Source organism: Oncorhynchus masou, chromosome 24 (assembly GCF_036934945.1).
Source record: "Oncorhynchus masou masou isolate Uvic2021 chromosome 24, UVic_Omas_1.1, whole genome shotgun sequence".
Classification (NCBI taxonomy): domain Eukaryota; kingdom Metazoa; phylum Chordata; class Actinopteri; order Salmoniformes; family Salmonidae; genus Oncorhynchus; species Oncorhynchus masou.
In genome coordinates, this window is record NC_088235.1 from 88796255 (window position 1) to 88812624 (window position 16370).

The 16370-nt window shown below is 44.9% G+C and overlaps 1 protein-coding gene across 4 annotated transcripts in view; it reads left to right on the plus strand.

The window, feature by feature from the left end:
• The window catches only part of LOC135512952 (ras-specific guanine nucleotide-releasing factor RalGPS2), a 148465-nt gene extending 144124 nt beyond the window's left edge, over nt 1-4341 (plus strand). For all 4 annotated transcript variants that reach the window (XM_064935495.1, XM_064935497.1, XM_064935496.1 and 1 more), the window contains one exon: nt 23-4341. In XM_064935495.1, coding sequence (XP_064791567.1) covers nt 23-52 — 30 coding nt within the window. In that variant the 3' untranslated portion in view covers nt 53-4341. The remainder of the gene's footprint in view (nt 1-22) is intronic.
• The last annotated feature ends 12029 nt before the right edge of the window (nt 4342-16370 follow it).

Below are 16370 nucleotides of genomic sequence, written 5' to 3' on the forward strand. Positions count from 1 at the left end.
ACTTTTCTCTCTCTTTCTCCAGGTCCCAGCCAATTTGATGTCCTTTGAATGATTGCTGCTGAAGAGGACAGAACAATAGAGCGAGAGAAAAGAAAGGAATAGGGGAGGAGATGAGGAGGAGGGTTAGTGACTTAGCAGCAGGAGCTTTCACTGCCATGACCCCTGACCTATACACCCTGACCCCAACCCCACGGCAACCCCCTCCCCACTGCCACCACTGCCTTATCTTAAGGAGCCGTGTGTGTATGAGTGTGTTGAAGCAGTGGTTAATTTGGCTGCGTAGATTACTGAATGGGGAACTACACCACTTCTCCTTTCTTGTTGTCTCCGTAGTTTTTTTCCAGTGGACTATCAACCTCGTGGAACTATGAGATGTCTCCTCTCCTCTTTCTTGGGATGGATGGACATTTATTTATCCTTTATCCTTGTTTTTCATCACTCCCCCTCTTCTTGACACACCGTGGTCTGGTGGAAGACAGTCTGCACTTTGTAGGGCAGGACTTACACAACAACACACTCACAAACAACACTGGACTAAGCAAATGGAATGGGATTTTAAACACTTTTCTTTATCACACTTTGACTCACATACACAAGACCCCAATGGTGTCTTCACACACTTGACATGAATTGGGCTCACAAAACACTTTTCGCTCATTCACATATGCACAAATGTACACACAAGCACACACACTCGGACAAGGGGGAGTGAGCGTGTGATTGCAGCATTGTGAACATGAAGGGCTCTGATTCTCAATCTATTCCAGCAGAATCTACTCCCACACACACGTCCTGAATGTCTCCAACTGTTTTATATTCCAGAGCCTCCCCTTCTCGGGTCTATGTATGTGAGCGCGTATGCTAGGTCACATCACCGATACCATAAACCCAGTGTCTAAGCTTTCCTCTATTCCACTGTTATGGACCCAGTTATATCTCTTTTAGAAATAGGCTTTTGGGCTACTCTCTGGACAGCCGTTTGTGCTCTGTCCACTTGTTAAGGCTCTAGATTCCCCAGAACACACACACACTAACACTAAAGACTTGAAAGCTGTGAAAAGGTGAACGATAGAGCAGAGTGAAAGATGGGGGAGTGTTTATCCACTTCCCCAGAGTCCGATGAACTCATGGAAACCATTTGTATATCTCTGTGTCCAGTATGAAGGAAGTTGGAGGTAGTTTTGCGAGACAATGCTAACTAGTGTTAGTGCAATGGCTGGAAGTCTATTGGTATCTACTAGCATGCTAACAGATACCCATAGACAGAGACATACAAATGGTTTCCATGACTTCATCGGACTCTGGGGAAGTGGATAAAAGGGCCTCATTGCCAAAATCCCCAAGTATCCCTTCAACACCAAACAAATTATGTTCTTAACTTGTTGTTTTGTTGTTGCTTAAACATGAGTGGAAGATTCAGGTCCTGAGCTAACCTGCTTCAAAACTCTTGAGTGTGTGTTTTATACACACAGACTGCTACACACGCACACACACACACACACACACACACACACACACTGCTGCAGACACACACATGAAGCTATCTGGAGCCATTCAGAATTAATTTTAATGATTTTGTTTAGTGTTTTAGTTTCCTTGGCGTGCTGGATGTATTGGCAGTATTACCCTGTAGATGACATGCAAATGTCTAGCTTGTTTTAATTGTCTGTTACATTTCTGTTACATTTTATTTTTGGTTTCTTCACTTTTTCTGACAATTGTATACCTTTAATTATTTACTTGTTTTTGATTTTATTATTGTAGTTTTTGAATGTTTTCTCACCTATGAGTTTCTCACATAGGAGTACGGTACAGACCTACTACACTCTAAGGCAGAGTTCCCTGGCAGCCTCTAGACCTTTCCCCTGGTCCATACTCCTGGCATCTTCACAGGGGTGTGCCAATGTACCAAACACATTTTATTTCAGATTTGGGAGCAAGTGTTACAATTAGAACAAATTAAATGAATATGTTTTTGGGGAAAGGAATAAGGATGGTGTAGTAACATTATATTCTGATACTACGGTAGTCATCTCAGAAAGGACTTAAAGCTTTAATAGGGATTTATCCTACATTATAAACTGGGTGGTTCGAGCGATAAATGCTTATTTGGCTCAAGCCGCGGTATATCAGACCGTATACTGTACCATGGGTATGACAACATGTATTTGTACTGCTCGAATTACGTGGGTAACCAGTTTATAATAGCATTAAGGCCCCTTGGGGGTTTGTGATACATGGCCAATATACCACAGCGAAGGACTGTATCCTGACACTCCACGTTGCGTCGTGCTTAAGAACAGTCCTTTGCCGTGGTATATTGGCCATAGACCACACCCCCTCGGGCCTTATTGCTTAATTCTCTCCTGTCTCTGTCTCAACTTGATAGTCAGGTTAGGTCCTGACTTGTAACAATGATTTACATCTCCCATCTGTTCCTATAGCTATGTTTATGTCTCTTTTAGTTAGCATGTCTATTGTCTACTTACAATCGGAGGTCCAGCAAGTTCGCATAACATTCCTCACACCTCAAACTGACACTGTACTCTAGCAGCAAGAGACTCCATCTCCCATGGGCCTTGTGTGGCAGCTGTTGTTCTTAGGTCCTCTAGAGGCTGAGCTAATGGGAGTAGGTAGGCAGAACTTATCCCTAACCACTGATATATAGGGCCAGACTTTTATTCACCCCCTAATGACTTGGTGTAATCTGATCCTAGATCTGAGGCTAAGGGCAACTTCTACATACTCCATTTCAATGACCTACAGAGGCTCATTTCAGATGGTCAACTCCTCAGCTCCTGGTAGTTATCCCAGCATGACCCCACACACACACATCTACAGCGTCAGCTCCATTAACAGCTACGCTCCAGCAGGGCTCTGTCATACACAAACGAGTGGATGAGGAAGCCAGAGAAAGAGAGGAATGAGAGGGGTAGTGTTCGTGGTACAAAGGGATGAGAGGACAGTAATAGTATGAGTGTGTAGAACTTTTAATTTGTATTTTTTTTTATTATACCTTATTAATATTAGATAGGCAGAGCCTCTAGGCTGTCATTTCCTCACTGTTGAGCAGTGTGTAGAGCTCTGTGGGAAGTGGTATGGCATATTCTATGTGGAGTGAGTATGAAGAGAGAGTTGAATGAATCTAGTACAGATGGTGGGGTGCAGTGAACTCTGATGCAACAGGAGCTGGACAGCGAAGCAATCGGACAGAAGCTGCCCACAGAAGACCAGCAGAGGCGAAAGCAGTCTGTTTCCCCTCTGTTGTCCTCTCTTCCACTCCCATCTCTTGTTTCCTCTCACATCACTACTCCCCTTCACCTTCTCTTTCTCCTCTGGACATAGAGGGCTTCAATGCAAGATGAAAAGGGTGAGAGATGAAATGCAAGAAAGGTATTTTCCCATGTTAGTGTAGTGGCAAACATCACTCACGCCCTGTTTGAATGTATACCAGTGTCATAACTAACTTACTATTATAGGTAAAGGGTTAGGAGTGCCCTTGAGCTTTTACAATCTGTTAGGATGGGCCTTTTGTTTCTGAGAACTTTCTGAATGTCAAAAAGGTTTGTGAGGTTTCCACATTGTAACCAAAATGTACAAGGTTTCTGTGTCTATGTACAAATGCACAACCGTGTGTACTGTCTGAGTGAAGTTGCTTTTGGATTTGTCTGCAGCTCTCATTTTTATTTTCCTTTACAGTTCAGCTGACTGGTTTACACAGGAGGGGGGTGTTGTGTGTGTGCTGTAGGAATGGAGGAGTTGCCTGTAGCCATAGTTAAGCATATTCCCTCCAAATCCTAATTTTAACCATAGGGAAAATGTATAACTGACCTTGGATCATTGTCTAGGGCGACATCTACCTACTCTACTCCATATGGCTCAGTTGGAGAGTGATGTTTATGATGTGTTGAAGACGTCACTTAGCTCTGTCCATGCCCCATGAACTGTGGGGTGTGTCCATGTGCCGTCCCTCTACCACCTGTACCCTGACCCTGATGAGGACCCACCCATGTCATGTGGCCCAGGGTTGCACTATGACCTCTGAACTGAGTGATGTGACCCGAGCCTCATCCAGACAACCAATAAACACTCTGCCATTTTTATACTCTGTCCCTTTGGTTCGCTTTTATTTATTAAACATGGTTTCAGCTAAATGTGGTGTATGAATGTGTGTGTAAGGCCAGGAATTTTGACCTACCACATGAACTGTTAAATGTCCTGGACAGTGCTTGTGGTTAGAAAAAAAACAGTGTGTGTGTGTCTAAACTGGTGTTAATACATTTTAGGTCCTGATTGACCTACAATCCTTCCTACTGAAATAAACCTACTTGAATTGTTGAACTAGTGTTATAGTTTTTCAATTGACTTGATCTCAATTTCTCTCAATTCAAATGGCTTTATTGGCATGGGAAACATGTTTACATTGCCAAAGCAAATTAAATAGACAAGAGAAACATAAGTAAACATTACACTCACAAAAGTTTTAAAAGAATAGCCATTTCATATGATATATTATTGGCTACGTAAAGTGTTGTAACAATGTGAAAGTAGTTGAAGTATGAAAGGGAAAATAAACATAAAAATAGGTTGTATTTACAATGTTTGTGCTCCACTGGTTGCCCTTTTCTCATGGCAGCAGGCCACAAATCTTGCTGCTGTGATTGCACACTGTGGTATATGGATATGGGAGTTTATCAATGTTTGATTTGTTTTCAAATTCTTTGTGGGTCTGTGGGAAATATGTCTAGTGTGGTCATACATTTGGCAGGCGGTTAGGAAGTGCAGCTCAGTTTCCACCTCATTTTGTGGGCAGTGGGCACATAGCCGGTCTTCTCTTGAGTGCCAGGTCTGCCTATGGCGGCCTCTCAATAGCAAGGCCATGCTCATGGAGTTGACAGTCAAGGATTTGATTAATTTCGGGTGCTCTGCCGCTGTGTAATCTGTTAATTTATTCGGGATCGGTGTCCCTTCCACGGGACTGTTGAGCTAATGTAGGCTAATGCGATTAGCATGAGGTTGTAAGTAACAAGAAAATTTCCCAGGACATAGACATATCTGATATTGACAAAGATTAAGAAGAATTTAAGCTAACTCCACTGTTCAATTTACAGTGGTTGCTACAGTAAAATAATACCATGCAATTGTTTGAGGAGAGTGCATAATTTTGAACATAGACACATTTGGGAAGTCTTGATACAAAATTTGAACAGAAATACAATGATTCATTGGATCAGTCTAAACCTTTGCACATTCACTGATGCCATCTAGTGGCCAAAATCTAAATTGCACATTGGCTGGAATAATACATTATGGCCTTTCTCTTACATTTCAAAGATGGCACAAAAAATAGAAAAAAGTTTGTTGTTTTTTCTTTTATCTTTTACCAGATCTACTGTGTTATATTCTACTACATTCCTTTCACATTTGCATAAACTTCAAAGTGTTTCCTTTCAAATGGTACCAAGAATATGCATATCCTTGCTTCAGGGCCTAAGCTACAGGCAGTTAGATTTGGGTATGTCATTTTAGGCAAAAATTGGGGGGAAAGGGTCTAATCCCTTAATTAAGGGCCAGATAGCGTTCCAATTTGCTCTGTTTTTTTGGTTGATTCTTTCCAGTTATCTTTTTGCCTTCTCATCATTTGGCTGGGTAGAAATGTTTTTGTTTTTGGATGAAAATGTGTTTTTCAAAATGTATATTTTTTTGTAGCCCTTTTTCTCCCCTATTTCATGATATTCAATTGGTAGTTAGTCTTGTCCCTTCGCTGCAACTTCCGTACGGACTCAGGAGAGGTGAAGGTCTCGAGCCATTCGTCCTCCAAAACACGACCCTACAAAGCCGTACTGCTTCTTGACTTCTTGACACACTGCTTGCTTAACCCAGAAGCCAGCCGTACCAATGTGCCGGAGGAGACACCGTACACCTGGTGACCGTGTCAGCGTGCATGCATGCGCCCGGCTCGCCACAGGTGTCGCTGGAGCGCGATGGGACAAGGACATCCCGATGCATTGCCTTAGACCGCTGCGCCACTCGGGAGGCCCCTAAATGTGTTTCTGTCCTGGTGGTCTGTTTGTGAACAGAGCCCCAGAACCAGCTGGCTGAGGTGACTCTTCTCTAGGTTCATCTCTCTAGGTGAGGGCTTTGTGGTGGAATGTGTGGGCATCACTTCCTTTTAAGTGGTTGTAGAAATGGAACGGCTCTTTTCTTGGTTTTGATAACTAGTGGTATAATCCTAATTCTGCTCTGCATGCATTGTTTGGGGTTTTGTGTTGTACACAAAGTATATTTTTGCAGAAAGTCCCAATTGGGTGTTTGGCCTATTTTTGTGAATTATTGGTTGGTAAGTGGACCCCTGACCTCACAACCATGGAGGGTTTGTGTCACGACTTCCGCCGAGGTTGGCTCTCCTGCCTGTTCGGGCGGTGATCGGCGGTCGTCGTCGCCGTCCTACTAGCCACTACCGATCCCTTTTTCGTTTGTCTGTTGGTTTTGTCTGATTGGTTTCACCTGTGTATTTTAGTTAATTAGTGTCCTTATATGTAGTAGGTTGTCCCGCCTTTGTTTAGTGCGGGATTGTTTTTGTCTTCATGTCATTTGGTGGAGTACTTGTGTTTTATTTTCCGGTCTATTATGATCCTGTGTTGGATTATTCACCCTGTGTGTTGGGTTGACCGTCGTCTTTTGTGCATCGGAGAATATACTGTCAAATCACTGAAACCTGCTCTCTGCGCCTGATTCCACCCACCTTGGTACATCGCGACAGAATCCCGCACCACCATGGAATCAGCAGGAGCAGCCGCGTCTCCTCTCCCATCGATGGAAGAGAGGGTCCTCCATCACACCAGCCTAATTCACAGGATTGGTTCTGCCATGGACCAAATGATGGAGAGGATGGATCGATGGGAGAGGAGTGGCCTTCCCACCTCATCTCCAGCAACCCTTTCTTCAGCATCTCCTGTTCCTGCGACCACATCAGGCTCCGGGGCTCTTCGGCTGACGCTCCCACGGGAGTATGACGGAACGGCGGCTGGGTGCCAGGGTTTCCTCCTTCAACTAGAACTATACCTGGCGACCGTGCGTCCTGCTCCCTCCGGAGAGGAGAGCGTGAGCGCCCTCATCTCCTGCTTGACTGGGCGAGCCCTCGAGTGGGCCAACGCAGTGTGGAATGGTCCGGACTCGGCGAGGGATAATTAGCCAGAGTTCCCCTCCTGCCCCTATCCCTATGGATTTAGGAGGAGCGGCTTCGAGGGGGACCGTAGGAGGAGTGTCCTCCTGCACCAGTTGTGGTCGACGAGGGCACACGTCTGACCGGTGCTGGAGGAACTCTTCTGGGAGTCGGGAGGGCAGGCGGAGCACTGTTCGATCACCCCAGGTGAGTAAGCACCAGACTCACCCAGAGCTTCCTGTCGGTCATGTGTATGTGTTGACTTCTTTGCCTGGGTTTTTTCCCTCTCTACAGCATAAAGCACTAGTCGATTCAGGCGCAGCTGGGAATTTCATGGATTGTGGGCTTGCATTAAGGCTAGGGATTCCCTTGGTGTCGTTAGACCTACCTTTCTCTGTGCACTCCTTAGATAGCCGACCATTAGGGTCAGGAGTAATTAGGGAGGCTACGGTGCCGCTGGACATGGTAACGCAGGGGGATCATAAGGTGTAGATTAGTCTGTTCCTTATAGATTCACCTGCGTTTCCAGTGGTGTTGGGGGTTCCCTGGTTAGCTAAACACAACCCGGTGATTTCCTGGCGACAGGGGGCTCTTAGGGGGTGGTCAGAGGAGTGTTCAGGTAGGTGTATAGGAGTTGCCGTTGGTGCGACTACGGTGGAGAGTCCAGACCAAGTTTCCACCGTGCGCATTCCCTCTGAATATGCCGATCGCCTTCAGTAAAAAGAGGGCGACCCAATTACCACCCCATCGTCGAGAGGACTGCGTGATAAACCTTCTGGAGAACGCTGCAATTCCTAGGAGTCACGTGTATCCATTGTCCCAGGAGGAGACGGTAGTGATGGATACATACGTTGCCGAATCGCTGGGACAGGGGTACATTCGGCCCTCCGCATCACCCGTCTCCTAAAGCTTCTTTTTTGTGAAGAAGAAGGATGGAGGTCTGCGTCCGTGCGTTGATTATAGAGGTCTAAATTCCATCACAGTGGGGTCGAGTTACCCACTACCTCTCATCACTACGGCGATGGAATCATTTCACGGGGCGCGCTTCTTCACAAAACTGGACATGAGGAGCGCGTATAATCTGGTGTGTATCCGGAGAGGAGATGAGTGGAAAACCGCATTTAGTACTACATCTGGTCATTATGAGTACCGCGTCATGCCATACGGGTTGAAGAATGCTCTAGCCGTCTTCCAATCCTTCGTAGATGAGATTCTCCGAGACCTGCTCGGGCAGGGAGTGGTAGTGTATATCGATTACATCTGGATCTATTCTGCCACACGCGCGGAGCATGTGTCTCTGGTGCATAAGGTATTTGGGCGACTGCTGGAGCATGACCTGTATTGCAAGGCGAAGAAATGTGAGTTTTTCAAACAGTCCCTTTCCTTCCTGGGGTATCGTATTTCCACCTCCGGGGTGGTGATGGAGGATGACCGCGTTACAGCCGTGCGTAATTGGCCGACTCCGACCACGGTGAAAGAAGTGCAGCGGTTTTTAGGGTTTGCCAATTACTACAGGAGGTTTATCCGTGGTTTTGGTCAGGTGGCTGCTCCCATCACCTCACTGCTGAAGGGAGGACCGGTGTGCTTGCATTGGTCAGCAGAGGCGGGCAGAGCTTTCAGTCGTTTGAAGCAGCTGTTCACCAATGCGCCTGTGTTGGCGCATCCGGACCCCTCTTTAGCGTTCATAGTGGAGGTGGATGCATCCGAGCCTGGGGATGGAGCCGTGCTGTCCCAGCGCTCGGGCGTGCCACCCAAGCTCCGTCCGTGTGCCTTCTTTCCGAGCAAGCTCAGCCCAGCGGAGCAAAACTATGATGTGGGGGACCGGGAGTTGTTAGCTGTAGTCAAGGCTCTGAAGGTGTGGAGACATTGGCTTGAGGGGGCTAAACACCCTTTTCTCATCTGGACTGACCATCGTAATCTCGAGTATATCCGGGCAGCTAGGAGACTAAATCCACGTCAGGCTAGATGGGCCATGTTTTTTTACCAGGTTCCGGTTTACCCTCTCATACCGGCCAGGCTCCCAAAACACCAAACCCAACGCTCTGTCCCGCCTCTATGATACCGAGGAGCGGTCCGTTGAGCCAACTTCCATCATTTCACCGTCATGTCTCGTGGCACCGGTGGTATGGGAGGTGGATGCGGAGATAGAGGAGGCCTTACGGTCAGAGCCGGCCCCCCCAAACTGTCCAGTGGGGACTCAGTACGTGCCGAGGGGCGTCCAGGACAAGCTGATCCGGTGGGCTCATACTCTCCCCTCCTCGGGTCATCCGGGCATCGAGAGGACAGTGCGGAGTCTGAGAGGGAGATACTGGTGGCCCACGCTGGCTAAAGACGTGAGATTTTATGTCTCCTCCTGCTCAGTGTGTGCTCAGAGCAAGGCTCCTCGGCACCTGCCTAGAGGGAAATTACAACCCCTCCCCGTTCCACAACGGCCGTGGACACACTTATCGGTGGATTTTCTTACCGACCTTTCCCCGTCCCAGGGAAGTACTACGATCCGGTCCTGGCCCCATGGCATCAGAGCCAGACCGAGGCTCTTGCGGTGGTGGAATGGGTACAGAGCTCCAAGGACACCTGGAAAGCCGTTCACGACTCACTACGGTTAGCGGGAGAATGGCAGAAGAGGAGTGCTGACCAGCACCGCAGTGAGGCCCCCGTGTTTGCACCGGGGGACAGGGTCTGGCTCTCGACCCGAAACCTGCCCCTCCGCCTACCCTGTCGGAAGCTGGGGCCGCAGTGTGTGGGGCCGTTCAAAGTCCTGAGGAGAATAAACGAGGTGTGTTACAGATTACAACTTCCTAGGTAATACCGTATTAATCCCTCGTTTCATGTGTCTCTCCTCAGGCCGGTGGTGGCTGGTCCCCTGCAAGAAGGTGAGGTGCCTGAGGTCCCTCCGCCCCCTCTGGACATCGAGGGGTCCCCGGCGTACACAGTTCGGGGCATTCTGGATTCGAGACGCCGGGTGGGGGGCCTACAGTACCTCGTGGACTGGGAGGGGTACGGTCCGGAGGAGAGATGCTGGGTTCCAGTGGGGGACATTTTGGACCCTTCTCTCCTGATAGATTTCCACCGCCTCCACCCGGATCGCCCAGCACCTCATCCTCCGGGTCGTTCTCGAGGACGGTGGTGGCGCACTGTGGGGGCCGCGCGTCAGGGGGGGGGTACTGTCACGACTTCCGCCGAGCTTGGCTCTCCTGCCTGTTCGGGCGGTGCTCGGCGGTCGTCGTCGCCGTCCTACTAGCCACTACCGATCCCTTTTTCGTTTGTCTGTTGGTTTTGTCTGATTGGTTTCACCTGTGTGTATTTTAGTTAATTAGTGTCCTTATATTTAGTAGGTTGTCCCGCCCTTGTACTTGTGTTTTATTCTCCGGTCTATTATGATCCTGTGTTGGATTATTCACCCTGTGTGTTGGGTTGACCGTCGTCTTTTGTGCATCGGAGAATAAACTGTCAAATCACTGAAACCTGCTCTCTGCGCCTGATTCCACCCACCTTGGTACATCGTGACAGTTTGATAACTGATTTATGTCTTTTTTTAGCCAGATCCTAATTGGGATGTTGAGTTTTGTTCCTTTTGATGGCATAGAAGGCCTGTCTCACGAAGCGCGTCACTAGTTGCAGATGAAAAGTCAAAAAGTTCCGCTACAGTCCGTAGAAACATGTCAAACGATGTATAGAATCATTCTTTAGGATGTTTTTAACATTAAACTTCAATAATATTCCAACCAGAGAATTCCTTTGTCTTCAGAAAAGCAAATGGAACGGGAGCTACCTCTCATGTGAATGCGCGTGACCAGCGCATGACTGCTGGCAGACCTCTGACTCATTCCCCTCTCATTCAGCCCCCGTTCATAGTAGAAGCCTCAAACACGTTTCTAAAGACGGTTGAAGCCTAAAGAGTGGAAGCCTTAGGAAGTGAAGGTTGACCAATATCTTCAATAGGGGCTGAGTTGAAAATCGACCAACCTCAGATTTCCCATTTCCTGGTTGGATTTTTTTCTCAGGTGAGTTCTGTTATACTCACAGACATCATTCAAACAGTTTTAGAAACTTCGGAGTGTTTTCTATCCAAATATAATAATATGCATATATTAGCAACTGGGACTGAGGAGCAGGCAGTTTACTTTGGGCACCTTATTCATCCAAGCTACTCAATACTGCCCCCAGCCATAAGAAGTTAATGCATTTAAGCCAATCAGTTGTGTTGTGACATGGTAGAGATGGTATACAGAAGATAGCCCTATTTGGTAAAAGACCAAGTCCATATTATGGCAAGAACAGCTCAAATAAGCAAAGAGAAACAACAGTCCATCATTACTTTAAGACATGAAGGTCAGTCAATCCGGGAAAATTTCAAGAACTTTGAAAGTTTCTTCAAGTGCAGTTGCAAAAATCATCACGAGCTATGATGAAACTGTCTCTCATGAGGACCACTACAAAAAAGGAAGACGCAGAGTTACCTCTGCTGCGTTAGTTACCAGCCTCAGAAATTGTAGGCCAAATAAATGCTTCACAGAGTTCAAGTAACAGACACATCTCAACATCAACTGTTTAGAGGAGACTGCGTGAATCAAGCCTTCATGGTTCAATTGCTGCAAAACAAATACTATTATAGAACACCAATAATAAGAAGAGACTAGCTTGGGCCAAGAAACACGAGCAATGGACATTAGACCGGTGGAAATCTGTCCTTTGGTCAGATGAGTCCAAATTTGAGATTTTTTTGGTTTGGGATGAGTTTGACCGCAGAGTGAAGGAAAAGCAGCCAACAAGTGCTCAGCATATGTGGGAACTCCTTCAAGACTGTTGCAAAAGCGAGAGTGCACAAAGCTGTCACCAAGGCAAAAGGTGGCTACTTTGAAGTATCTAAAAACATTTTATTTTTTTTATTACACTTTTTGGGGGTACTAGATGATTCCATATGTGTTATTTTATGGTTTTGATATCTTCACTATTATTCTACAATGTATAAAATAGTAAATATAAAGAAAAATCCTTAAATGAGTAGTTGTCCAAACTTTTGACTAGCACTGTATAACAAGTCAATTAGAAATGCCAGACAGGCTAATTTTTCTAATAATCAGAATAATTTAATAGTGTGCTTCTCGACCATTGATGGCCTGATAAATCCTACCCCGAAAACCTATGTGAACTTTCCTTCACATATAAATGTGATGAATTTGTGGGATATTTCAGAGATCAGATAAAACATTAGGCTGGGTATCAGTCAAGCAAGACCTGATGAAGTGTTGATATGTGCCTTAGCCAACCACGCTACGGCACTATGGATTTTTTTTCCCTGGTTGACACAGACGTGCTCACAAAAGTGATACCCCAACTGAAGCCTTCTCACTGCCTTCTCAATCCTATCCCGACCACCTTCAAAACAGTTTTTAATTGCATATCTGAAGAAGTGCAGGTTATTGTTAATCACTCCATATTCACAGGCACTTTCCCCATTGCACTAAAAACTGCTATGGTGAAACACCTTCTGAAGAAAAGTCATCTAGATTCTTAAGCTCTTTGCAATTTTCAGCCAACCTTCCATTCTTAACCAAAATTCTGGAGAATTTGGTTTTCAAACAGCTAAATTATTGTTTTATGCCCATCACAGCATAGAGACTGCCTTAGTTAAAGTGGTAAATGATCTTAGAGCCAAACACAGATGCCAAACAGCTCTCTGTTCTTGTACTCTTGGATTTAAGTGCTGCGTTCGACACTGTTGACCTTGATGTCCTTCTGGACAGACTGGAGAGGTGGGTTGGCCTCTCCGGTCCAGTTCTAAATTAGTTTAGGACCTATTTAACCAGTGGAGAGTTTGTCACTCTTGTTGAAAAAGCTCAGAAAAAACATATCACATGTAGCGTTACACAAGATTTGATTTTGGTTCCGGTACTGTTCAGTATGTTACCCCTTGTCAGCGTTATCAGAAAGCACAGCATTGATTTTCACTGCTACGCAGACGATACATAACTGCATTTCTGTGTAGAGTATTTTAGTTCCACTAATAAATTATTAGACTGTATTAGTGATGTAAATACTTGGATGGCTCACAGCTTCCTCCAGCTAAATCAAGACATAACCAAGGTACTTATTGTTGCAGCCAAAGCACAGAGAGAGAATCTGGCCGAACATTTTAATTCATTTTAATTATCTTTATAACGATAAAATGTCAGGTAAAAAATCTAGGTGTTATTTAGGTTTCTGAACTCAATTTCAAATCGCACATTATGAATGAGACAAATAGCTTTTTACCACCTGAGGAACATCCCCACGGTGTGGTCGTTTCTCTCTCAGGCTGATACAGAGACAGTCCTCCATGCTTTTATAACAAGCAGGCTTGACTACTGTAATGCTCTCCTGTCTGATCTCCCCAAGAAAGCCATTGGTCAATTGCAAAACATCCAGAATGCTACAGCATGGGTACTGACCAAGACCAGACGGGGAGCACACATTGCATCAGTTTGAAGGTTTTCACTGGCTGCCTGTGCATTTTAGAATTCATTTTAAGATACTTCTGTTGGTTTTTAGATAAGTAGAAGCCTCTGAAATAGCCTCCCTGCGAACCTGAAGGGGGCTGAAACTTTGGACATATTTAACAGATCTTAAAGCACACCTTTATAGTTTTGTTTTTCCTTAGGGTGCTTTTTAGTCGTTCAGTTTTTGTTATTCTTTAGTTTTTTATCCTCATGTTTGCTGTATAATATTTCAGTTTATTTGTTTATTTTTCCCTGTGAAGCTCATTGTGTTGCATTCCATGTCTGAAATGTGCCGTATAAATACTATGTAAAAGTGGGATTGAGAATATTCAGTAGGACTCTCCAACCCTGTTCCTGGAAAGCTACCCTTCTGTAGGTTTTCACTCCAACCCGAGTTGTAACAAAACTGATTCAGTTTATGAACCAGGTAATTATTAGAATCAGGTGTGCTAGATTAGGGTTGGAGTAAAAACCCACAGAACTGTAGCTCTCCAGGAACAGAGTTGGAGTAAAAACCTACAGAACTGTAGCTCTCCAGGAACAGAGTTGGAGTAAAAACCTACAGAACTGTAGCTCTCCAGGAACAGAGTTGGAGAGCCCTGCAGTAGGGTCTGTAGAATCTGTACTGAAAATAGTGGTGGTCCCATATTTCATGAGCTAAAATAAAGATCCCATTAATGTTCCATACACACAAAAAGCTTTTTACAGACTAAGTATTACCACACCAGCCCAGGACCTCCACATCCGATACCTTCACGTGCGGCTACTTAAGGTGCGGCATCGTCAGAGACCAGCCACCCAGACAACTGATGAGTATTTCTGTCTGTTATCAATCCCTTTTGTGGGGAAAAACTCATTCTGATTGGCTGGGCCTGGCTCCCCAGTGGGTGGGCCTGGCACCCAGGTGGGAGGGCCTATGGCTATGCCCCTGCCCAGTCATTTGTAATCCATAGATTAGGGCCTAATGAATTTATTTCAATTGACTGATATCCTTATATTAACTGTGTGAATCATTGTATATGGAATATTGGTTTATAGAGCAAAAACTAGTCTGGGTGCTGCAATAAACATATTGTAGGGAAAACTCAGCAGGGTCTGTAGAAATTATATATATCATGGGGCTCTGAATAATGGAGTGTTGCTGGCCTTTAACTCCACCAATTCCATTGGCCACAATGTGAATCATTGTACATTTTATACATAGCAACACTTTCTACTCCACCCATTCCATTTGTTCCAATGCAACACTGTCAGCCTATACATTTGAATATTGACCGAGGTGCCGAGGTAAAAGTGGGGTTGGGAACACCCAATAGGGTCCGTAGAATCTATATTATTTCATGGGGGACTGAGGTTTAAATGCCCAGCTACACTTTCTACTCCACCCTTTGTATTGTTCCCAATTCAATAAACTGTAGGCCAATACAGTGCATTTGGAAAGTGATCAGACCCCTAGACCTTTTCCACATTTTATGTTACAGCCTTGTTCTAAAATTGATAAAATATTTTTTTTTTCCTCATCAATCTACACACAATATCCCATAATGGCTAAGCAAAAACAGGTTTTAAGACATTTTAGCAAATAACAAAAAATCTGAATTGACATTTACATACGTATTCAGATCCTTTACAAAATACTTTGTTGAAGCACCTTTGCCATCGATTACTGCCTTGAGGCTTCTTGGGTATGACGCTACAAGCTTGGCACAGCTGTATTTGGGGGGATTCTCCCATTCTCTGCATATCCTCTCAAGCTCTGTCAGTTTGGATTGGGAGCGTCGCTGGACAGCTATTTTTAGGTCTCTCCAGAGATGTTAGATCGGGTTCAAGTCCGGGCTCTGGCTGTGCCACTCAAGGCCATTGAGACTTGTCCCGAAGCCATTTCTGTGTTGTCTTGGCTGTGTGCTTAGGGTTGTTGACCTGTTGGAAGGTGTACATATATATATATATATTCTATAGACCCTAGTGAGTACTCTCAAACCCAATTTTACTTTGGCACCTAGAATAGTTCTCTCTATAAGCCAATATGTAATTCATACTATAGCTAGTGTATTGCATTGGTGGCATTTATTTGACCTTGGAACATGTTTTAAAACCCACATTTAATGCAAATGTCACTTAAATATAAACAAATGCGAATCATTGTTAAATACAGGTTAATGACACTTTTCTACTATTACCCTACTAAGTATTCCCTACAATACTTGTACTGCACCAGCCAGAATAGTTTTTGCTCTATACGCCAATATGTATTCCATCACAGGAGGCAGGTGGCACTTTAATTGGGGAGGACGAGTTCGTGGTAATGGCTGGAGTGGAATGGTATCAAATAGATCAAACACACGGTTTTATGCCATTCAATTGGCTCCGTTCCAGACATTATTATGAGCGGTCTTCCCCTCGGCAGCCTCTACTGTATACAGTGATTCGCAATGAGGACATTTGTCTGACTTTGGGACATGTTTTAAAACCCACATTTTATGCAAATGTAACTTAAATATGAATCATTGGTTTATGTTTAGACATATGTGTCATATATCATGAATAAATACAAGTTATTGACACTTTTCCACTATTTTTTTGTTTTGTTTTTTTTGGAGGGTGGATCACCTTAATATTGCGGAAATAATGTTGCTTCCAATGTAATTGTCTGCATCATTTCCAATCCCCCATATTTTGGGGGTAAATATATATATCCATACACGCATGCATATATATACATACAT